Source organism: Cynocephalus volans, chromosome 4, assembly GCF_027409185.1.
Source record: "Cynocephalus volans isolate mCynVol1 chromosome 4, mCynVol1.pri, whole genome shotgun sequence".
In the NCBI taxonomy this organism is placed as follows: domain Eukaryota; kingdom Metazoa; phylum Chordata; class Mammalia; order Dermoptera; family Cynocephalidae; genus Cynocephalus; species Cynocephalus volans.
In genome coordinates, this window is record NC_084463.1 from 127,424,543 (window position 1) to 127,451,108 (window position 26,566).

Below are 26,566 nucleotides of genomic sequence, written 5' to 3' on the forward strand. Positions count from 1 at the left end.
TGTAGTTAGGAATCTTCTTCCTCAAATGCCAGTTTTTTTTTTTTTTTCTTTAAATCACTTTTATTTTGATTCTGAGACCCAGCCTCCCTGTGCTGAGAAGCCATTAATCTCAGTTTCCATCCCCCTCCCCACAGCATCCACACTACCACACCATCCAGAGATAAGCAGAGGCTCGAGATCTTATTACTCATTTTATGCCACACTTAGTTTTTCCTGAGATGCCTTTTGTTCTAATCTGTGTGGACCCACTGAGACCAAAGGGCCTGCTGCTTCTGTGCCACAGAGGGATGTGGAAATCTCTGGTAGTACCGTGCATGCCATTATTGAGGGGACATCCTACCTCAGTTCACCATCCAGCAAGCTGCTCTGAGATCTTATTACCTGTTAGTTACATCGTTGATCCTGTACCTTCCTGGCTGAGATTTGTCCATTTTTTCTCTCTTCTACCCAGTTTCAGAGAAATTACCCTCTGTTTTCCTTAAGGATAACTAACATTCTCTTTCTGAGCTTTGTGGGGGTTTTTTTTGTTTTTGTTTTTTGTTTTTGTTTTTTAATCTGGAAGATAGGAAAGTGATGGTCTTCAAAAGATAGGAAAGATAGAAGGTTCTCTCTTCTATGCAAAAATTCCCAAGGAACGTATATTCTAAAGTTTTGGATACACAGCTGCCTGAAAGAGAAGAAGGAGAGAAGAGGGAGAGAGAAACATATATTTCAAAAATTATCCTGCCACACTTTGTGGTAGAGAGAGAAATAAAGAAAGACATATGGATAAAGAAAGATTTGGTTTTCAAGGGCCTAAATAAATTTCAGTGGGTGCTATGGATTGAATTGTGTCCCCCAAAGTCCATATATTGGAAGCTTAAATCCCCACTGTAACTGTTAAGGGTGGGAAATCCTATTATGGTCATTGAAAGGTGGAGCTTTGAAGAGGTGATTAGATTGTAGGATCATGCCATAGTGAATGGATTAATAATGGTTGTCAGGGGTGTAATTCTGAGGGCTTTAAAAGGAGAGTACATGACTCTCTCTGCTCCACCATTTTCTACCGTGTGAGAACCCTGGGTCACTGTTGCCACCACCCAGACCCTCACCAGATGTGTTCCCTGGACTTTGAACTTCCCAGCTTCTGAAACTAAGCAATAAATTTCATTTTCTTGCAAAGTACCCAGTTCTGGGTATTTTGTTACAAACAACAGAAGCAGACTAATACAGTGGGAATGGCTGATCTATAAAAAAAACTAAACTTAACATTGTTTAGTTTTTCTTGTTACTCTGCCATGATTCTATCTTATGCCACCCACTTTTTTCTTTTACTCCCTCCCTCCCTCCTTCCCTCCCTCACTCTCTATTTCTTTCAGAAAGAGCACAGAATTTAGAGTTGTCAAGACCTGGTTTAGAGTTCACTTCCCCTCACTTAGTATTAATATGATCTTAATCAAGTCACATTATCTCTCTTCACCTGAATTTTCTCTTTTGTGAAAATGGGGATAATGCCTCTTGTCTATATTCCCTCACATATATAACCTCACTCGTTAGACCAAGTAGGAAAACATTAATGCTTGGCAAACCATAAAGCAGTGTGCAAATACAGACTTTATTGATTTAATGTAGAGAAAGAGTGGTGTGAGGAAGAACACAGGTTTTAGAGCCAAATACACCTGCATTCAATTCCTGCATTTACCACTTTACTATCAGATTGTAATCTTAGTTTCTGTGTATGTAAAATCTAATAATACCTACTCCATGGCTGTAAGGAGGAAATAAGCGAATCTTTATAAATCTGTGTTGTAAACGGGTACGTTTTATTCCCACTTCTTCTTAACATGAAACAATTGAATCTTAGAGAGTGAAAATGATTTGGACAGGTAGTAAGTGAAATAACGAGAATAAACTATTGATTATAAAAAATGAGTGTGGTTTTATAGATAAATTATATCAGATAATTTCAAAGAAAAATTTTCATGTATGTTTGAAGCATAAAATGTATGCTTGAAATATATTTATAGATGAGACCCATAGAAGGATTACTTTGAAATATTCAGATTTGTTACTGTGCATTAGTTAAGCAAAAAAAAGTTGACCAATCTCCATATTTTATTATCGACTTGCACTGATAAAAAAATGTAGCCATATGTCATGCTAACGATCCAGGAGAAGGGAAAAACTAACTGGCACTCTTTTTATCTGTAGCACTGAGTGACTCATGAGGCCTAGATGTCACTATTATATTTGATGAGAAATGCATATTAGTACTTTAAAAATGGAAGTTGATGGCTTCAATCACCTGTTAACTCAGGACATATGGGGGGGTTCACTTCTAGTTTCATAAATTCCATTTGTATTCCATTTTTTGCTTTCTGTGTTACACTTAATAATAGTAGATAATAATAGGTAATAATAGACTATTTTTTTCCCCCTGTGGAAACTTCCTTGATTGTCAGTGCATCTCCAAGGGCATAATCATAATATATCAAAAAATAATCATGTAAATTATAATCATCATCTCACATTTTCCAGAATATTTTTAATAATGTTGATTTTTTAAAAATATTGATTGGGACTTTCTTGGCTTGGGATAAGGTAATTATAAGCAAATTGTTGTATTTGATATGTGCTTAGCTTAAATCCAGGCTTATAGCAAGACTTGGTATCGGTGCCATTGCAAGGAAGTGGCTTATAGTTTTGCCTGGGAAAAATTCTTTGTTTAAATTATGCTGAACTTCTTGCAATTTTTAAATTGAGATTAGGTATGATAGAAGATTTTTACTTACTCATAGGTACATAAAATAAGTATACAGACTGAGAAAGGAAATTTTTTAATCTTGAGGTTTAAGTATGTATTCCTAAAAATATAGTTACTATTTAAAATGTTGAAAGATATATGTAGCCATGCCTTTTGTACTGACTAATAGAAGTGCAACATTATATTATACTAAAATATTCATTAAAAAAGCATTGTTTGTACATTTTTACTACATTTACATCTCTCAGATTTTATGTCTGTCTTCTTTTCAATATTGATCAGAAGATTTTCTCCATATATTTCTTGTAATAGTAGGCTTTTTTTCTTATTTTATCATTATACAATGTAAATGTTTTTTGTGTCCCATTACCAATATCTCCTAACCACCCCTCTCCCTCTAACTTTTCTGAGGACATGATCAGAGGAAGGAAATCAGTATGGTAGATGGGAGCCAAAAAAATCAAAGCATAATTGTGCCCTTTTTCTGACCACTCTCCCTGAAATAAGTTGTAACATTCAGGGCAGGGAAATATAACATTCAAATCCATTACAGGGATTTTTTTCTCTTCTGCAGTATACACATGAAATTATAAATTCATTATGTGTTTAAATTTTCTTTTTCTCTTCAGCACACTGATTTTATTTCCTTTGGATATATACCCAGAAGAGGGATTAACTACTAGATTATATGGCAATTCTATTTCTAATTTTTTAACAATATGACAAGGATATACACATTTATTTGTTCAAATAACAAATACCCAAACTGAATAACAGATGAGTAACAAAATACTCTGTAGAAAGTAGGCCTTCTAATTTTCACAAAAACTGTACATGTAAAACTTATTAAAATTGACATTTCATTTTATAATTGCTGTAATTATTTGAAATAGCTCTCTAAAGTCTTCCAAAAGCATGCAAATATAAAATTTATTTCCACAGAGGAAGATAAATAAACTTTTCGAAAGCAAATTAATTTCTAAGCAAATCAACAAGTCTACTTAATAAAAAGAAATCAGGAACAGAAATTAAATATCTAAGTTTAGCAACCAGCACAAATGTCCATCATCAGATGAGTGGATAAGGAAACTGTGGTATATTTACACAGTGGCATTCTACTCTGCTATAAAAAAGAATGAAATACTACTATTCACAACAACATGGATGGACTTAGAGAAAATTATACTAAGTGAAACAAGTCAGGCACAGAAAGAAATACCACATGTACTTACTTATTTGTGGGAGGTAAAAATAAATAAACACACAAACAAAGGGTGGTGGGGGTGAAGAAGACACAACAATCACAACAATTCCTTGAACTTGTTAATACAAGTGAACAGATATGATGGGGGGAGGGGAGGGAGGGAGGAAGAGGAATGGGTAAAGGGTCATGAAAATCAACTACAGTGTATATTGAGAAGTCTAAATAAATAAGTAAATAAAAAATCAATAAAACAATATAAACACATGTGCATTTCAAAATTTCATGGAAAATTAGAATTAAAAGATAATGGAAGTCTTTCCATGAACTTTTTTGTTTGTTTAAATTTTTTCATTTTGAGTATTTAAAATATATAAATCAATACATTTTTCCATTTTTTAAAAATGACTAAGATCATAGACAATATGTTCTCTGACCACAATAACAGAAGGAAATTTAGAAAACTCACAAATATTTGGAAATTAAACAACACTCTTCTAAATAAACAATGAGTAAAAAGAAAAAATACAGGGAAATTAGAGAGTACTTTGAGGTAAAGATAAAAGCTCAACATATCAAAATTTATAGGATATGGGGCTCATACAGTGCTTAGAGGAAAATTTATACTTGTAAAACCCTATATTAAAAATAAAAAAAATTTCAAATTGGTAATGTAAACTTCTACTTTTAAGAAGATAGAAAAAGTAGAGTAAACTAAACCAAAAACAAATATAAGTAGGAAATAAAAAAGATTACAACAGAAATATTTGAAATAGGGAATAAAAAACAATAGAGAAAATCAACTAAATGATAACTTGATTCTTTAAAAAAATAACAAACTTAGCAAATCTTTATCTAGAGTGATCAAGAAAAAGGAGATAAGACCAAAATTACTAAAATCAGAAATAAAATAGGGGCATTATTACACTGTCACTATGGCTTCTCTGGTGGTAAGATTTAGTTTCTTTCTCTTTCTCGTTTGCATTTATGTTCTACCAGTAGGTTTTGTCCTTTCTTGTGTATTTGAGGTAGTGATTATCTTTTTTTGGATTCCAGATGCAGGACTTCCTTGAGGATTTCTTTCAGGGCTAATCATGTGGTGATAAGTTCCTGTAGCTTTTGTTTGTCTGGAAATACACTATTTTTCCTTCATTTCTGAAGGATAGCCTTGCTGCATATAGTATTGTTGGCTGGCAGTTCTTTTCTTTTAGTATTTAGAATATATCATCCCATTTTCTTCTGGCCTATAGAGTTTCTGTGGAGAAGTCTGCTGTTTGTCTAATAGAGGTTCCCTTATAGGTGACTTTTCTCTTGCTTCTTTTAAGATTCTCTCTTCATTTTTGAGCTTTGCCAGTTTGACTATATTGTGTCTTGGAGAGGATCTTTTTGGGCTGAATCTCTTTAGGGATCTTTCAGCCTCCTGGATCTGAAGGTCCATGTCTCTCCTTATACCTGGGAAGTTTTCCATTATTATTTTGTTGAATAAGGCTTTCCATGCCTTTTCCTTTTTCTCCCCATTCTGGAACACCCATGATTCAAATGTTTGTGTGCTTAAGGTTGTCAGATAGCTCTCTTAGGTTTTCTTCATTTTTTAAAAATTCTTTTTTCCTTTTTTTGTCCACCTGGATTATTTCAAAGAGACTGTCTTCAAGATCAGAAATTCTTTTGTCTGCTTGTTCTAGCCTGATGCTTAAGCTTTTGGTTGTGTTTTTTATTTTGTCCAGTGAATCTTTCCATTCCATGAGTCCTGTTACATTCTTTTTTTAAAGGTATTAATCCCTTTGTAAATTTTCTTCTTCATATTCTGGATTTTTTTTTCTTGTTTCATTATGTTGCCTGAGTCTTCTCATATTCTCAGTGAGTGTCCTCAAAATTGTTGCTCAGGATTCCTTTTCATTCATCTCAAGGGTTTCCTGCTCTGTAGGATCTGGTGTTTGAGAATTAACTGTATTCTTTCAGTGGTGTCATATTTTCTTGGGTTTTCATATTTCTAATATCTCTAGAAATACTAGATGTAGTATCTAGAAATACTAGTTGATGTCTGGTCATCTGGTAGAGAAGTTGCTTCTTCTATTGCTCTGCAGTCGGTTTTGAGGAGAGAGATGTCCTCTTCTTCTTCCAGTCTCCACTGGTGACTTTCCTTGTGTCAGTGCAGACCAGTGTCCAGTGGGATGCCTGCACGGTGGCTATGCTTGCTGCTGTGGCATCAAGCTGCTTCTTCAGCTGCCATGGCTGTGGTGGGCCACCCATGTGGAAGTGGTGCTTTTGTCATGCTCTCTTGCCTGCCTTTGGATTGGGGGTACTGCTCTCAACTCGTGCCTAGGACTCTGGGCATGCTCTCATGCCTCCTTCTGGGCAGAGGGTGCTGTGGCCCTTGGCTCCTTGCTTAGGAACCCAGGGGTACTGTGCTGCCTGCTTCTGGGCTGAGGGGTCTGCAGCCCTGGTTCCTTTCTAAATTTTTTTTTAAGCCTGGCTTATAGACTTATGTTGTTTGTCATTGTATTCAATATTTAGACTAGTTGTTTTTATTTTCATAATACCAGTGAAGTTTACTAAAAGGCCCCAATAAACTAAGAGCATAACTTTGAGGGGATGAGTGGAGAGTGTCTTCACTTCCAAATCAGCCACAATCAACTAACTTGTACACACATATGTTTCTGATGGGCCATGTATGGTTTCTTGCTCAACTGTGACCTGACTATTCCCTCTAGAGCATGGCCAAATTAAATAGCGAAGAATTTGATTTAAATCCAATTAATTGTACTGTGCGTCTGGAATGATCCAAGCACTTAAAGATATGCACTCACATACACTGTACCCTGTCATCCTGGCAAAATTATTACTGACAAATCTTTCACTCTCAAAAGTGTCTTGGTTTAGATGAGAAATTACATGTTACCTTACTAATTAGGTAGGTGCTTGTCGTATATCTTCTTTTCTTCTTCATCTTCTTTTTTTTTTATTAAACACTGGCAAAATTTAAAGACAACAGAATTTTGTGACTTGGACTTTCCCAGAGATGTAGTTACTTAGTGTCAAACCTAGAATTTGTCCCAGGTGTTTTTACTTTAAAAGCCTTGGGCTTTTTCCAGGTTTTATTTGTTAATTTGCCAGTTTTCCAGATTTGATTTGTCCTGTGACTATTTATTGTTAGATATTTTCATTCTCATTCATTCTCTCTCTCTCCCTCTCACACCCCCATCTCTCCCCTTGAATATTTTTAATTTTTGTATAAAGCATTTAGAAGAATACTAATTGTAAGCCTTCTCCAAATTGCTGGAAAGTGTTAAAAAGTTAGCTGCACAGCAGTTAAAAGTGTTAAAGTTAGCTGCCAGTTTGAACTGATGGAGGCAAATATAAATTTGTCAGCCTCTGCCAGGGATTATTTTACTGATACTCTGATCAGTTCTTTTGGACTGATCATTCATAATTGAGCCAGATCTCATGTATAACAAATTGAACTCTAGGTAAAACTATTATAATTATTTTCTGTTTGTTTTTAGCTCTGAAAATCATCATATGCTTCTAGAAATTAAGATAGTTGGCAAAAGAAGTTTTGTCCATGCTAAGTGGTAATTTCTTTTTCTCTGTTGGCTAGATTTTTCTAGACATGACATTTGGTTCAGGAGGACACACAAGAGCCATTCTACAAAAGGAGTCAAAAATTGCTCTCTATGCCTTAGACAGAGACCCAACAGCTTATGCAATAGCTGAACAACTTTCAGAACTTTATCCGTAAGTAATTCTCTTGTATTTATTTAATTATGATGCTGTTTTACAGAGTCTGCTTTATCGACTTTGAATTTTTTCTACCTTGTATGATGTTACATTTTACTCCACTAAATATTTCCTCCTCAAAAAGAATTAATATAAATGATGTTTTTAGTACCAATTAAAGTAATGATATTATTGTATTTATCCTTTAAAAATCCATAAGAATAAATGCTAAAATGACGTCTGGCTACAGGACTGAAGATATATTGTAATCCATCCACTAATGATATTTTGACAAATAACCCATAATCAAAAAAATACTGTTATGAGTTTCCAAGAATTTAGCAGAGTAAATAAGTATGTGAGAATTCTGTAGACCTCATGAAGTCACATACATCAATATAATGTACTTGTTTTCCATGAATTCTTTCTGAAATCCACAAGTAAATTTAGAATTATCTACCCTCTGTCAGAATAAGTGAGATATCTATCACTATAAAGAACTTTAAAAATTTTTTAAATGTTGTCTTAATATGTGTAACCATCTGCCTTTAAATAAAGATTTTGAATTAGGATGTAAAGTCTATATGGTATGTTGTTTAAATGCCATCACGAAGCAAAGTAGGACCATGGAAAAATTCAATCAGAGATTAAAGGTAGAAAGTTGGATTACTCTTCTAGAATGGTCTTTCCAGTCTCTTTCAGGTCCCAGACTCTTTGCAAATCTAATGAATGTCATTAACTCTTCCAATTAAATTGTATATAAATATACATAGACTTTTGTTTGCAAGATCACAGTGTTTATTATGGAGCCTCTGAAACCCACCGCTTGACCCTAGGTTATTTCTTTCCTTCTAAGAATAATTTGGAAATGTGGTTTAACGACATGGTACTAATTTTTTATTTTTAAAATCTTTGACTTCTGCAATGTAACTTAGATACATCTTCATTGAGATCTTGTACTAGAACATTCGTGTTTGTGAAGCATCAAATGAGTTCGCTTGATTATGACCTATACATTTATAAAGTATAAGCCTGTGTTATATTTCACTGTCACAGAAAAACTGAATTTTCTTAGATATTATTACTTTTTAAAATAATTTTAAATTTTTTATTTACACTTCACCTTCTCTCACTTTCTCAGATTTTGTGAACATTACAGCAATAGAAAGGGGTTATCATAGCACATTCCAGTTTACAGGTAACTTGGTCAGTGGAAAAACATAGATATAATTACTTCTTAAGGTGGTGATTCCCAATCTGGTTGTTCCAGTGACTCTTATTCCTTCAAACACCCTACTTTCTCAAGTGAAGCTTAAAGTTTACCAGTTTTACTAGGAGTAACTTTTTATACCTAACAGGAATCTTCAGGCTCTATAATCTCTTTCCAGTTTGCAGATGTAGAAACTATTAGCTAGACAGATGAAATGACTTGCTAGAAGTTACACATGACTTAATAGGGACAGACCTGGGATATGTATTCTGACCCATAGCCTAATAATTTCATTTTAGTAGATATTACTACCTCAGCTCAAATCTTGAGTCTTTTTAACTTTATTGACAAAATGATTCCTTTGCCAAATATGATAAATTAGATAAAGAATAACAAAATAAATCAAAAGAAAAGAGGAAGAAAGAAATAATACTGATAAAAGTTTCAAGGAAACCAAAAACAAAAAAAAAAAGAAAAAGAAAAAAAAATACTTAAAGGGTAAAGAAATGCCAAGACGTCATTTTTTGAAAATAGTAAAATCCCTTTTGAAACTGATTATTAGTGTGAAAATATGTGTTTAAGATTGAAAGAGAAGACAAACCATAGACACAAGGTAAGTTAATCATAAGATGACACAATCACAACTCTATGGTAACTTGTAAAACCTAGATGAAATGAATGATATTCTAACAAACTATAAATTGTTAAAATTGACTCAATAATTATAAAATTTGAATAGGTCATTACCATAAAAGAGATTAGAAAGATTACTAACGTACTTAGAAAAATGCCCCTAACCAAATGGCTTTGCAATTATCAAACTCCTTTTAAAACAGGAAAGAGCAATGCCTTTTACACCAGTCTTGACCATGATAAATATAGAAAGTTATTTCAGTTCATTTTATGAGTCCAGCATCATTTTAATACCAAATCCTGATTGAGAGAGTATGAGAAAATGCCCAACCTCACTGAAGTATATAAATATAAAAATTGAAAAGGAAATACTAATATATCTAATTCACACATTATTTAATTAAAGAATAATATCTATGGCCTGGTAATGTTTGTTTAAGGAATGTAGAGGTGGTTCCATCAGGCATTCAATCAATGATAGGTTGATAAGCATGACAATTATAATTTAGCAATTCTTACTAAAATCTCTAATTTAAACAGGGACTATAAGGAAACTACTTAAATGTAAAATATCCTCACAACCAAGGACAAACAGCAGTTATTTTTTCCCTAAAAGGTGAAATACCATAACAATTTAAGTAAAAAATGGAGATGTAAATAGGATGTAATTTCCATAAATATTATTGCTCAATAGTTTTGGAAAGGCTGGCCAGTTTGCTAAACTGGTATCACACAGTGTTATAACACCAAGGTCAAGGGTTTGGAACCCCAGGCAGCAACCATGAATGAATGAATGAATGAATAAATGAATAAAAATAAATAATGAATCCTTTACCAGCCAGTCACCAAAAAAAATATTTTTGGAAGGTCTAACAAATGTAATTAAGAAACTAAAGAAAGGTTAAAATATTCTCTTTCTTATAATGTGTAGTTAAAAACCCCCAAAACTTGTAAAACTAATCAGATGATTTAAGATAGATAAAAATTTTAAAGTATATTTTAAAGTAAAAGTACCTAGAAGGATAAATGGGAAAAAATATTTCATTCACAAAAGCACCTAAAACTATATAATACATTTAGTAATAAGCTTAACAAAAAAAGGCACAGCTTCGAATGGGGAAAAAAAAAAAAAACTATATAATTTTGTTGAAGGGCATGCAACAAGGTCTGAACAAAAGGGAAGACATATTTGTTTTGAATAGAAGGAATTAATATTCTTAAAAAAAAGTCCGTTCTTCCAAAATTGTATATGCATATAATGTACTTTTAGTATCTTCGTTGATTTCACCTTAGCTGATGTTTGTTTGTTTTTTATATTTAGATAAAGTGATGTTAAGTTTATATGGGGGAAAACGTGGCAGGATCGTTTTGAATAAAAAAAAAGTGAGAGGAAACTTGGCTTATGATATGGCAGATCATAGTATAAAGTCACTATAATGAAATCAATACAGTGTTGGCATAAGAATAGGCAAGTGCAATAGATTACAGGAGGAGAGAATGCAGAAATAGATTCCACTAAATAAAGGAATTTAATAGAATACCAAAATTATAATTCATTAGAAAAAATAGTACATTATTAAATACATGGTGCTGGTACAATGCCTATCAGACCTGAAGAAAGTAAAATGGACCCTATTTTAAATCAGATTCAAAAATAACTTCCAAATAAAATGAAATTAAAAAAAAATACAAACAACCCCCGCAAAAAACCCTTCCAGATGAAATAAAAATATGTGAAAAATTGAAAATAAAAGTCCTATAAGAAAATTAAAGAAACTACATATAAAATCTAGGGGCGAGAAACTGCCTCAGTCAAGACTAGAAATCACAAGTCTATAAAATAAATAATAGAAATATCTATTTATATAAGTTTAAAAAGATATGACAAAAATAGTATGGTAATTTCCAAACACTTAAAATTAGAAAAGAAATATTAGCAATATAAAAGATAGGAAGAGAATTCATACCTATTATACAGGAAGAGGGTTTATAAGATTGATAAGAAGACAACAAAATCCAATTTTGAAAAAGGACAAAAGATATAAAAAGGTGATTCATAGAAGATTAAGCTATGAAAAGATGCTCCAACTTAGTAGCAGTAATGAAGAAAATAAAAATAATAATGGTATAATATTCTGGAAAAAACATAATTTCGCAATGAGGATATGGGGGAAAGGATACTTTCATACATTTTTGGTAGACATCTTTTAATATGTAAGAAATATTTAATCTGCTAATGTATCCCATCTAAATAAAAGAAACAATATCTAAGGAAACACATCCTTAGACTTATAACAAACTTTTATAGTCATTCCTTGGTATCCTTGAGGGATCAGTTCCAGGACCTCTGAGGAATACCAAAATCCATAGATACTCAAGTCCCTGATATGAAATGTTGTAGTATTTGCATATAACCTACACACATCCTTTTGTATATTTTAATTATCTGTATGTTACTTATAATAACTAATACAATGTAAATGCTATGCAGATAGTTATATACTGTATTGTTTAGGCAATAATAACAAGAAAATGTTTGTATATATTCAGTACAGATGTGTCTTCCCTTCTGAATATTTTAGATGCAGTTAGTTGAATTCTTGGATACAGAACACATGGATATGGAGGTCTGACTGTACATGCATTGTTTGGATATATAGTCATGGAGAACTTGAGAAAGGAAGGATTAAGGTGGTTCAGGAAAAGGGAAAATAATAATAAAAAAAAACACGGACTGTATGACTGCATCTCTGCATATTTATGTAAAGTAAAAAATGCAAAGTAGTGATATATATATTATTTAAAAATACCTACATATGTAGGTATACTATAAAAATATGCATGAGAAAGACAAATGCAAATTTGGGGATTATTTGGGGGGATAATGGATAGGTGGATGGTTGGTTGAATGGATGGACAGATTAGTTACATTGATTATCTTAAAAATGCATATGTAGTTACAACTTGTAGTGAGGTGCACAAAAAAGCAAAAATTTTGTCATTTCAGCATGAACATCTTTGGAGGAAATATAGTAATTTTTTTCATTTATCTATTTTGCTATTGTAAAATAGCAAAATATTTAGGCTTCTCTCAAAAAATCCCATGTTCTTTACTCTGTCAAAACTGTCAGAAATAGAATGTTTTCACGGAAAACTAAGCAATTCATGGGAAGGCTGAGGTTTAGGCTAACCCATTTTAGCTCTTTCAGAAAAGATGATATGTCAGATCACCTGTTGTTTGAAAACTGAAACTTTTCCTCTTTGCCTCTGAAGATTGTATAAGAGGCAACATTTAAATTGGAGCAGCGGGATGTTGGTTGACTTTTAATGCAGAGGAAGATGGATGTTGGAAGATAATTTTAAAAACCAGCATTTTTCCCCTCTGAATTTAGGAACTGTACATGCTGTTTGTACTAAACTTAGAGAATATAGATATGCATAAAGAAGAAAAAAATCATAATTGATTTTATCATTTGAATGTGATTTTAGGCAGAATACAAAAATGTAATGAGCTGTTATTTTCAACAATTTGTAAAAGCAGATATGCTCACTGGGGTAAATTCATAATAGACAGAAAAGTATAAAGAAAAAATTAAACTCACCCATAATTCCACCACCTTAGATACTCAGTAATAATGATTTTGTGTATTTCATTCTATCTTTTTAACTATCGGTATTTTATTATATTGCATATACTATTTCTTGTATGAACTTTCTTGAATATTTTTGCTTTTCGTACTTCTAAATGTTACAATATCTTGGCTAAGTTTAAAAAGTCATTTTAATCATTTGTGTTTAATACATAATTACATTAAAAAGAACTGATATCTTTATTCTGCATCCCAAGCCAGAAGCCTGATATGTCTTTCCATTTATTCCAGAATTTTGTGCTTTTCACTAAATTTTTTTCTTAATTAAAATTGTAAAATGAAGGACAATACTAAGAAGAAAATTAAAATAATACTTAGTACCACCACCAATGTTAATAGTTTATTCTATTTTCTTCTAATTACTTTGGGTATGCATATGCATTCATATACACATATATATATTTAAAAAATTAATTCTACTAATACATTATTAGCACATTCCTATTTCATTAAATTATCTTAAAACACATAATTGTATTGGTTGTAGAGTATTTCTATCACATAGTTATAACTTAATTTATTAGAATTCTAATGTACTCTTATCCATAATCATATTGTTGGTGTTTAAAATTTGTCTAAGCTATATTATTTTAAGTTTACTTCCTATAAACAAGAAATACCAAACATACTTTGTGTAATAAGCAGATGAGTATGTTTTCAATAAAAGAGTAATTATGGTGGGATACACTTGATCTTTTTGTGTTATTTTATATTTTCTGTTTTTGTGTTTGGTTGAATTTTTCTTTGACTTTTAAATTATCTTATGTCCATTTTATATATATATATTTGGTTTTACCTTTTCTCTAGTGATTTTAATGGCCTACCTTTTATTTTTAAATTTATTAATGGCTGAGTTTAGTTTTTTTAAGATAAAAAAGTATTTAAACTTTTTTTATTGTTAAGTATGCACAATAAAATAATATTTATTGATTAACCACCTTCACGTAAGATAAGAAATTAATACTCTTTTGTTTTTATTTTCTCTTTTTCCACCCTACTTCTTTGATTTTAAAATATTTTCTTGGAGTTTAGACATTAATATCTACATGATAATTATTAGTTAACATTTATTGTTTAGCAGTCTTATCTAAAATGATTATACTTAGATCCACTTTATTTATTTCAATGCATCCTACTAGACTTTATAATACTTTAAAAAAATTTTTATGTATTATAACAAATTAATATATCTATATTTTTTACATTCTATGATGTTGTGGAGCAGTTGAGAGGGAGTGTAGAGGGGAAAGGGGAAGGAAATGGGGTGGAAGAAGGAGGAAGGAGGAGGGGCAGGATTGAGACCTGTGGCATCCCCCTCATTCTCACAGGGGAGACCAGGGGGCTTCCAGTGGTGGCTTGGTTATTGCCAGACTGGGTGCAGATGTAAGGGGGGTGTGGCAAAAAACCTTGCCCCCCACCACCACAGCTTGGGAACCGGGGCCCTTTTTGCTGTATTCAGTGGCCCTCGCTGGGCTGGTTGCACGTGTCAGGGGGGTGTGGACAAGGTCCTCGGCCCCCACCTGTGGGACTGGTTGCAGGTGTCGGAGGGCATGGTTGAGGCCTCCGGCCCTCCCCCATTTCTGACTTGGTAGCCCAGGGAACTTCTGGTCCTTCTAGGTGTTATAGGTGAAATGAGACCTTTACTATTAATATCAAACTTTGTCTCCAGTTGTGGGTATTTTGTTTTTTCTTTAGGTTCTGTGTTGGATTATTTGCTGTTCCCACCACTTAAACTCTGCGCTGGAAGTAATTTATTGTCCTTTGTTTGCTTCTAAAATGGGGGAACTTCCTGTGGGGACCAGTACTTGAGCTCTGTGGTTGAGCTAAATTGCTGCTTTGCTGCTGATTCCCTAGGGAAGGCTTTTTGTGCAGTTTAGGTTTTAATGGTTGACTTTATAGGTACTTCTATCTCTCATGATATCCAGTACACCTGGGTTGTATAGAAACTCTGGTCTGGGCCTGAGTCTTTACATCAAACTGCACCCCCTGCAGTTCTATATGCTTGACTAGTCTCCTCTGAGTGGTTCTGCACATGATTGGAAGGCAGATCAGCTGTCCATACTGTGCCCCAGTGTTTCCCTGGTGGGCCCATTCCCTCCACCGCTGGCACTCCAAACACTTCCCATGGGGTGGGCCATGCACTGGTCCCTTGTGATAACTCACCAGCCTCTGACTGGCTCCTTTTTTTCAGTTGTTGTGGCCCCTTGCTCCTGTGTGGGTCCATGGGAGCCCTATTAGTGGTCTTGCTGGCCTGGGGGCCACCAAGGCCCTCTTCTTCCCTGCAGCCTCCAAGCAACTTCATATGAAGGGCACAGCTGCGGCTTTTGCCAGCTCCTATTCTGTGCGCTCATCAGCTCCAGCCTTAAAACAGCAGGGGCTCAAGATGGTCGGACCAGTTTTTTCTTTCTCTCATCTCAGCTTCTCCCGCCTTCATGCACTCTGTAGGTCTCTCCTCCTCTTCCCTTGAGCTCTATCTGCCCCAGCTTGGCTATCTTTGCTTTTTTATTGTTTTAAATTGGCTGATTTGTGGGAGAGAGTGACATTGGGGACTGTTCATTCTGCCATCTTGATTGGAAGTTTTTTTTATAATACTTTAAGTCCCATTTTTAGTCGATCACATGGGCTCATATCTCAGTCAATTTTGATTACATCTTTAAGTAGTTTTTTGATAAATATGCAGAAGAGAAGCATCTGAGCTTTGTCTTCTTGAGACTGTTTCTCATGCCTTCTTTCTGAGCAACAACTTGATAGAGCACAGTTGGCCTTCCATATCCATAAGTTCCTCATTCCTGGATTCAACCAACCATGGATAGAAAATTTTAAAAAAAATTTTTTTTTCTATCGAACATGTACAAACTTTTCTTTTGTCACTATTTCCTAAACAATGCAGTATAACAACTATTTACGTAGCATTTACATTGTGTTAGGTATTATAAGTAATGTAGTGATAATTTATAGTATATCGGAAAAAAAGTAAATGAGAGGATATGCATAGGTTATATGCAAATACTGCACCATTTCATGTCAGGGACCTGAGAATTTGTGGATTTTGATATCTGAGGAAGGTCTTGAAACCAATCCCCCATAGATACTGAGGGATGATTATATAAAATGTTGGGAATTTCCTATGTATCACTTTTTCTTCTGGAATGTAGTATTGCAGAGAAGTCTGAGGTCAACTCTGTTTTTTTCTTTTTCTAGGCAGTCTCTTTCTCAGTCCTTCCCCTCATGCCCAGAGTGGATACTCATTGAGTACTTTTCTTGAAAAATTTTTGTTTGCATAAATTTTGGTAAAAAATATTGATTGGGCATTTTTTGGTAATTTTTCTTGTACTCTGTGAAGGTAATATTTTACCACACTAAAATATTATACTAAAAGCAATTTAGTCACATTCGGTAGCAGAGCAAGGACTCAAACGCAGACATTTTGATCCCAGGGCCAGTGTAAAAATTATGTAAAAGAAAACACTATCTTAAACAGCCCTACGTACCTAAAATTTAGACTGCTTAAATGAGACACAGCTGTTATTAATTCTCCTTGCTATAGGACGTTAGTTCTGCTATGCAGTGTCAAAGAATTTTCATAGATATGAACATGCACAAAAAGAAAGAACTTAGAAAAATTAATTAGACCATTTTGAACTACTCATGATGGTCTGTCACCTTTTCGCTCTTTTTGGTAACACAAACGTTACTAAAACAGGATGCCATATTTTGCCCCATTGAATATTACTAAATATAACCTTTGCCTAGGGGATATTAGTTTTGGAAGATGAAGTTGTTTGTTTGGGGAGGCAAAAGTACTTGACACTGATTTACCAAACATAGTTCTAAAGCTGGAGAAATATGAGGGTATTTCAAAAAACTTGTGGAAAAATAGAATTAAAAGGTAATATAAGTCTCTTCATGAACTTTTTGAAGTACCCTCCTGTATGTTTATTCCATAAATATATATTGTACTAGCTAGCTTTCAGGCAGTCTGCTAGTTCTAAAGGTTCCCAGGGGATTGAGACCCATAGTCCATACCTTCACAGACCTTACAATGTAATCAGAAAATAGATGGGAAACAGATAATTGAACAATTATTTAGTTGCAATTGTGATCATGGAGATAAATGAGTACAGTATGTTCTAAGAGGGATATGACATCAGTATCTAATCTAGTCTAGAACATCTGGGAAGTCTTCCAGAGAATGTGAATTTAAGTCAGAACCTGAAAGATGAGTGACTCTTAGCTAGGTGAAGGAGGGAGAGATGGTGGAGCAAGAGAGAGCATTTGCAATAGTGAGAACAGAATATTAAAAGATCTTCATTAGGAGAGGGGGAGGAGTGGCTAGAGAGGCAAACTAGAGCTAGATCATACAGGACCTTGTTAAGTATTTGAGACTTTATCTTAAGAGCAACAGAAGGCACCAAAGTGTTTGAAACAGAAAATTGACATGATCATATTCACATTTTTAAGAGAATGTTCTGCCTGATGTATTAAGAAAGGGTAGGAGGAATGCAAAATTGGAAAGGATTCAATGAGACCAGTTAGAAGGCTAGGAATTTCCCCACTGTGAAAGGTAATGGTGATTGGGCCTAGAAAATTTTCTTTCCCTGATCATCCTATTAGAAATTTTGTTTTAAGGGTCTCTGGCTTTCCTTTTTCATGGGATTCTGGAAGATTAAAACAATTCATTCTTAGATAAAATTATGTTTCATGTTTATAGGTGAAGTTGAAGTTAATATTGTGACACTAAATTTTCTGAGACTGTTCAAGACTTCCCACTCATTTGACTTGGCCAATACAGGGAAGGAGACAAAGAAAAAGTTCAATCCTACCATGTTCCGAAGTCCTGCAGAGTATCTGTGTTTTCACAGACAACTTTCAGTAATTACTTCTCCCCAGAATCTTCCCCCCTGCGTGTAATCAGCAATAAGGGTCGTTTACTTCTACCTTAAAGCTTATCAACTTTAATATCTGTCTTTTCTTTTCCTTCATCACCATATAAAACTGGAGCCAGACTGCTTCTTTTTTTGAATCCCAGCTCTGCCATTTACTCACTGCAAAACCTTGAATAAGTTATTTACCCTTATCTTTGAAATGAGAGTAATAGTTCTTATCTCTAGAAATGTTGCAAGGATTAGGCTTAGAACACTATCTAGTATATCCTTTTAATGAGTCATGAAATCATTTTATTGGGTCTTGTTCAGCATTTTGTGGAATGGAGTGGAATAGAATAGGAATATTATAGTACAGCACATGAAGTTAAATTATGTATTTTTTCTACATATGTATATATATGTATATATACATGTACACGCATATTTATTGTAATTTTGTGTGTATATGGGATTGCAGTTAAACTGTATTTATGACTGTGTCTAGATAAAAACTTTTTGAAAACTGCTGTCCCATATGGCTGCATTCCACATATTTGTTTACATTAGGTATTAAATCTTCATTGAAGACAGAAACTATGTCTAATATATGTCCATATCCCCAGAACCTGGATTGGAAAATTCTGAAAATTAACAAGTGTTTATTTATGATTCAAACAAAACAGAAACCAATGATGTTGATGGAAGATACTTCCTAGGATCCTGTTGCCTGGAAAGCCCAATTTGCCTAGAGGATTAGAACCCCCTGAAAACTGCCCATCCCTTAATCCGTACTTTGCCTAACTGTCTTGCAATAAATGAGATAGAGTGTGAAATATAGACACTGACTATGAAGAAAGGACACGTGGTTGGAGAGTGGGATGGAGTTTCAAAGTAAGGAATAAAGACTCTGCACTCAGAACATTTACATTATTGTAAATGTTACAATGATAATGTAACATTATCCTCTGTTAATGATACAGAGGATAATTAACTTTGCTCCTGACTTGGGATTTTATTTATTTATTTAATTAATTATTTTTATTGAAGCATAATTGATTATACATATTTTGGGGGTTCAACGTTGACTACCATCACTTGTGTACAACATATGTTGATCAAATTAGTATTATTAGCATATTCATATTACAAAACATACTTACTCTTTATGCCCCTTATCCAATCTCTCCCCATCCCCCTCTCCCTCTCCCCACCTCCTCTAATAACCCTAGATTTGTTCTCTCCTGAAAGATTAATGGTTACTCTGCTGATTTGTTGCCTAGATGATCTGTCCAGTGCTGAGAGAGGGGTGTTCATGTCACCCTCTATTATAGAGCAGATGCTTCTTCTGTTAATCTGGAGTGGGCTTTGTGGAGAGAGACGTCCTCTTTTTTTGGTCACTGGTGGTGACTCTCCTTCTGTCAATGCAGTCAAGTGGCTGGCAGTCCACCTGCACGGTGGCTGTGGCTAGCTACTTTTTTTGTCTAGCCATTTTTGTGCAAGCCATGGCTACTGCATTGTCTGTGGTGGGCCACCACATGGGAGTGGTGTTTTTAGCGTGCTCCTTGCCTGGCTGCAGGCAGGGGTGGTAGCCCTTGATTCCATGCTTCAGGACCCCAGGTGAGCCCCATGGCAGTGGTAGCGTGCCTGGTTTCAGAAGCCTGACTTGGGATTTTAATAGTACCTTGGAGAAGGAATGATGGACCAGCTCAGAAAGCTACCATATCCCAGGTTTATCAAATAAATTGCTTTTTTCAGCTTTCTAATTTGATCTTTACACTTCTAAATTCCTGCCAGGTGTGCTGGATAATCTCCATTTGCCCCTTGATCTCCTCTCCACCCTTGTTCACACTGATCTGTACCCCGGGAAGATGACTTATAGATGTATCAACAGGTGTCCTTGTCCAATGGGTTCAGCAAATGGGAGGTCCTGGCAGGAAAGCAGAGGGCAGAAAGGAGGTCAGAGTGTATATTAGGAGTGGCTGCATTCCTCTTCAAGTACCACTATTTACTCCTGCCAGATGTAGCTCTGACTCTTTGGGATTCCAGGCATGGCTTCTTGCCCTTGTGTCTTTATATCTCAGTTCCAGGATGCTTCATCCCTTGCTGGCTCTCCTTAACCTGTTCACAACTTTTTGTAAACATTCTCTGTTAAACTTTCTCCAGTTACCCTGCTTGGATGTGTGGGTGTTTTTTGTTTTGTTTTGATTTTTATGTCAGAAACTTTGCAGATTCACAAGATCTTTGAACCTTCCTATGCGTCTCCTGTTCTTTGGCTCTCTCGTTCTATATTCATATGCTGATGGCTTTCTGGAAGGTACTTTTTCCTCATTAAAGAAGGTAGAAGGTTTTCTGAGGTTTAATTTTTAGCTTCTTGTTCTGAAAACTGAAAATCCTGCAAGGCTGATTACTGAGTTATCTTTATTACTTCTTATTGTTGATTTTTTAGCTGATTACTGACATGAGGAGACAGAATCTGTGTTTATTTCAAATAAACTCTGGTTTTCTTTTTCTGAAAAATAGAAATTTAACTATAGACCTAGATAATTAACACCTCTACATCCATTCCCAAGTAATGTTATAGATTTGTTCTTAAAATATTTGGCTTAAAAGTTTACAAAACTGATTCATGGAAGTCAACATATATATCTGAAATGCAAATGATATTTATATTATGGTAACTGTGAGAAAATGAATTACCTCTTCACGAACTTGAGATAATCCATTTTTATTGCCTACGTCATTTGAACATATCCATATGGTACACAATAAGAATAGCAGCTTGTGCAGTACAAGAATTACTATACCTAGAAAGACTTCATTTTATTTTATCTTGGGTAAACAATACATATTTAGAGATATATTTTATTACATGTGAAAAAATTTTAGTAGAACCCTTTATTTTTAGGCTTCTGAGTTATTAAAAGAATGAAAACAATAGTTGTATTTTCTCTAACATCATAAACTAATTAAATCAGAATGAGTTTACTATAATTATATGTATAATTCTCCTGTTCTCTACACCCCTATTTTTGCCTGATATTTAAAGTGAAACTGAGACAAACAGCTACTGAATTGGATTATCTACTTTACCATTTTTCTCTTTTTTTCCTGAGAGAATACAGTCTAAATTTAATGCACAATTCAGTGTTCATTTTAGTGCCTGCTGTGGATGGGGACGGCTCAGAAGCCCAAGATAAGGTCTTTGTATACCACAAGAGAGAGCTCATTATCTATTAGATAGACAAGTAAACTTCTACAAGACCTGGTGGGTAAATCTCCTGGCAGGGAAAATACCAAACATATTATAAACCAAAACTTAAATTAATTTTGGCATATATATTCTTTTTTTTTTTTTGTCTTTTTCGTGACCGGTACTCAGCCAGTGAATGCACCGGCCATTCCTATATAGGATCTGAACCCGCGGTGGGAGCGTCACTGCACTCCCAGCACCGCACTCTCCCAAGTGCGCCACGGGCTCGGACCGGCATATATATTCTTATTTTCTCTGTTAGTATTTTTTGTTACTTATTTAACTTAATTCAAGAAACTCTATATTGGGGCAGATACTAAACCATATGCTGGAATTACAGCTGAATAAAAAGATCAACACACTCTCTTCACTGATGTTAAATAGGTGTTAGCAATAGAGTAATAAATGACAGGACCCAGAAGTGCTATATATTAAGGAAATATGCTTTTACAGTATGGAAGAATTGATTCTATGTTATTTAATAAAATACCATTGTAACAAATATTTCTGAGAAGAAAGAGTACTTATTACATAGGGCATATTACGAACATTTCATAGGACAAATAAAATATAACAAGAAATCAGGGATCAAGTTAAGTTAGCTAGTCAAGTAATACTTACTACAATACTTCTTCCCCCCCCCCCCAGTGGTAAGATTCTTATATTTTTTTAATGATGCACTGTAATTTTCAGAATAAAGTTAGCATTGGTGGTTATAGTGGCAAGCATAGCTGCCTTCCAGAATAAAGTTGAGCTTTTCTGTTTACCACAGAAGACCATTGGGGATCTGTGTTTTCTCTAGATTCATCTCCTCTGACTCCATATCAGTCTCCTCATACCCTCCAAGAAATACTAAACTACTTGTACATTAACTCTTAATGTTATGACATACAACTGTTCATGTTTACATGCTGTTCATTCACCTAGATTGTCTTTACCCCACTTATCTTTCAAGACTAAGCTCTGTGTCCTCTGTAAGTCACCCAAACATTCACAGTCTGATTAAGTATTCCTCCTGTGTTTCTCATCACACCATGTGCAATCTTTATCCAAGTTCTTACACTATTCTGTTGGTTTATATCCGTGTATTAGGTGCTCATTTAAGTATGGCTGTGTCTTATCTGACTTTGTGCCTTCAAAAGTTTGTACAGTCCTTGGCATATACTAGATACTTGATCGAAGTCATATGGATGGATGATTAGTTAGATGGATAAATGAATGGATGACGGTTTTCCATTTTCTATATCAATGTGTAGAAGAAGTAGAAATTAGATGTAATGTGTTAAGTTTATCTTCCTTTCCATTTCACAGTGTAAATAGAATGCTTCTAAATCTCCAGATCACTCTTGAAAATAATTGTTGTAAGTCTAGATTTAGGTTCTAGAGGTAATTAAGAGGCTAACTGCAGATTCAATTTCTCACTAAATATTTATGTAGAAATATTAGGTGATAAACCCTGATTGTATAGAGTATACCTTCCAATGAGCTCAAAGTCCTTACTGCCAGCTTTTGCTATAGAGAAACTAGTTATCACTATTGTTTCCGCTTGAGGTCCTGTACCAAGAGAATCTATATAGGAATATATACATATATACATACATACATACACATAATCATTACAAAAGTGTTTAGATACTCTGTATTATAAACAAACTTTATTTCCTTCTCCAACAATACCTGTCTGTTTTCTCTTCACCTAATTTGAAAAATTCAGATTTAGTATGTCAAACTCCTATAAAGTTAATCATTTTTTTTCTGTGAAAGAAAAAGAAGTCAGTACTATATGACACTAAATATCTTGTGATAGTTAAAGATATCAACATTCAGAGAGAATAATCTAGAAAGTACTTTTTATATTAACACCTTTTATTTTGTGTCTTGAAGCATTATATTTCATATCAGCAAGTATGTTAGAAGGAACATATTGTGAGCAGTGTGTAGGCTCAGCGTAGGATTTTCTGCACTAAAACTTTGCAATGATATTGGTTAATTGCTAGATTTCAGTCACCTTTCTAACCTTCTTTTCAGTGGGTGCGAAAGGGTTTATTTGTAACAGAAATTGCTACTGACAGAATTTTATCTTTTTGTTCTGGAATTCAACAGCAATTCCCATGTTAGAGGTATCCCCAGAAAGCTCGTCAAAGGATTTCTACCCGCACTGAATATCTAACAGGGCTTGACCCATTTTTTCCCTTTATTAATGTAGCAGCATATACATCATGGAGAAAAATAGAATAAGAACTAGTCCAAGCTTGGAATTTCAAAAAGCTGTCTACCTGTATGCAAGGAATTGAAGTGGAAACCAAAATTAGTCCTTATTCCTTATTATACCCTTGTAACAGCCTAAATTTCTCATATTAAGGAATTCCCTCTAATTCATGAATGTGGTTTTATTTTGAGTGGCTTAAAATGCATATTTACATTCTCAAATCTAACGAATGTAAATGGAGAAAATGCATCACATTATAAATCAAGAGCTCTCCTTTGTATCTGACTTTTAGGACGCAAAGTATTTGCTTAAATGGCATAGATAGTAGTAATTAAAGGAAGCTAAAGCTCTGAATAGTAATTCTAGTAGAATTTTTAGAAGTAATCAATTATAATAAAGAGAATAGAAAAAGATATATTTAAAATAATTTTGCTCATATAAATGATCACATTGTAGTATTAAATTTCTTTGTTCATCTAAACCATGAACTCTTTTTTATTTACTCTTGTGGTTTACAAAAATTCATATAGACTGTAGCTAAATTTTTTTTTAACTTAAAGAGTTAAATCTTTTTGAAATACAGGATTACTTCTTTCAGTCTTCCTTTTTAACTCTCTGACTTTCAGCAAGCTACTCTATGCTTCAGTCACCTCATCTTCTTTGTGGTAAGTGAGGTATAAGTGAAAAAATAATATTTAATCATTTAAATAAATGTTTATTATTATTATTACCATAGCAGTTGCTTCTTTTGCTGTTATTGATTGGGAGTCAGTCACCCAGCTAACATCCAAGTGTAAATACATGATTGGTAAGGAATAATTTTTTATGGTTATTTCATCATCTGTCTATACTCACTGTTTAGAATTCGTCTCCTTCCATTCTTTCTTAGATTCACCCAGATAAAGTTTTCAACCACCCAACCGCAACTCTACCAAAATTCCTCTTGTTAGAGACTCAGTGATATCCACAATGCCACGTTCAATGGCCAGTTCTCATTTCTCATCTTATTTAAACTATCAGCATTGTGTGACATAGTTGACCACTTCCTCCTCCATCGAACCATTTCATTTGGTTTCTTTGGTTTTCCTCCTCCTTGGACTGTTCCTTCTCAAACTCTTTTACAGGTTCCTTTTCCTTTCACCCTAACATTTGTTCTCCTTTAGGGTTCATTCTACAGGCCTCTTTTCTATTTATACTCTTTCCCTCAGTAATCTTATCTATTCTTAGAGCTTTAAAAACTATCTTCCCATTGATGACTCCCATATTTTTATCTCTAGCTTTTTACATCCAACTGCTAAGTTAACATTTTTACTTAGCTGGCTAATAGAAATCTCAAATCTAACATGTCCAAACAAAGCTCTTTATCTTCCCCTTAAAATCTGTTTTGCCCTGACTCCAACCCATTTGTTAAGGGTAATTCTGTTTTTCTATTTGCTCAGGAAAAATAAAATAAACATTTTTTTAAATAGTAATATAAAAGAATATTCTTTTTCAGTGCCACTACAATTCTGTCTAGAGTTCCCATTAATATTACTTTGAAAATATACATAAAATGTGACCCTTACATGCCACCCTGGTCCAGGCCACCGTCATGTCCTACTTGGATTTTTACCTCCTAACTTGTTTCCCTGCTTCTGCCATTAAAATACCTCTGTAGTCTATTCTCAGCATCAGGACAAATTATCCTTTTTAAAAGTAAATTAGATCTTGTCACTCCTCTGCTCTATGCACCCCTGCTTTTTCTCTCCATTCTAGCCTCACCAGCCTCCCAGCCTCCTTATTATTCTTTGAATATTCCAAACTTGCTTGTACCTCCAAGCTGTTTTGTTTTTTCCCCAGATGCTCTGTGGCACATTCCTTCATTTCCATCATGTCTCTGCCTAAATGTCTTCTCCCACACTTTTTTGTATAATGCAGCAAACTTTCACCTCAAACCTAGTATTTTGTTAAGTCCTTACTCTTGCTTTATTTTTTCTCCACAGCATTATCACCTTTTGACATACTACATAATTATTATAAATAATAATTACTAGTTTATTATTTATTTAGAATATACATACTGTGAGAGTAAGACATTTTTTCTTTGCTGATATAGATCCAGTACCTGTAACAGTGCCCGGCACCTAGTAGGTCATCAATAAATATTTGTTGAAGGAGTAAAGGAATCAGTCAACAAATATAGCAAGTAAATAGAAGAGATGCCTCTGATTCATTGCATTATAAATGATACAATTACAAATACTCTAAATAAAGCTGCTCTGGAATACTTGACTCAGGCTTGATTTCACAGGCTTCACTACTTCAATTTCAGTAAAACTAAGTAAATTCATACAGTCATACATTTATTCATTCAACAACTATTAATTAAATATTATGAAAAGACCACATAGACTTTGTTCATAAATATTTAAGTGTATTTTGTTTTAGATAATTTCCTAATTTCATGTTATCTAAAACAAAATACGTTCTCCTTTTATTTGATTATCACATTGAGTATGTAGAGTGTAAGGTTAATATTTCTATACCACTTTTTGAAATGAAGGCAAGGAGATCCTCAGTCTTGCAGCAAATAGCTTGTTTTGCTGGGATTAAACTTTAAACTTTTACTACGTGCTTAGTGCTTGTTCTGCACTTAGTGCTTGTTCTGCACCCTTTTTAAATCAATTGTTTGCAGTGATGTACTGTTGGGAAAATAGAATAGTTTGGTCAGGGCCCTCGCTTTGGGTCCAGTTGGATGTGGTTCAACATTCTTTGTAAGCAAATTGTGTGTGTGTGTGTGTGTGTGTGTCTGTGTGTGTCTGTGTGTGTGTGTAGTTAGTGCGTATGCACACCAGTGTACCTGTTTAGTTTTGTTGCTATTCTTGTGTTCAGAGAGAGAGAGAGAGAAAGAGAGAAGAGTTTTAGTGAAGCAGGTGAGCGGGCGTTGGCCTTGGGCATCTGCCCCACACGGCCATGCTTTCCAACCTATGGCTCCAAAGACCTTTTGGCTGGTTCCCTAGCTCATAGACCTGTGTGAAGGGGTCTGGTGACCCAGCCTGGAGTGTGTGGAGTCTGGGGACCCAGCCTGGCATATGAAGGATTTGTCACC

At 34.3% G+C, this 26,566-nt stretch overlaps 1 protein-coding gene across 2 annotated transcripts in view; it reads left to right on the plus strand.

Moving 5' to 3' along the window:
• The window catches only part of METTL15 (methyltransferase 15, mitochondrial 12S rRNA N4-cytidine), a 224,375-nt gene that overhangs the window by 70,734 nt on the left and 127,075 nt on the right, over positions 1-26,566 (plus strand). For both annotated transcript variants that reach the window (XM_063094545.1, XM_063094544.1), the window contains exon 4: positions 7,543-7,679. In XM_063094545.1, the coding sequence (XP_062950615.1) occupies positions 7,543-7,679 (137 nt within the window). The remainder of the gene's footprint in view (positions 1-7,542; positions 7,680-26,566) is intronic.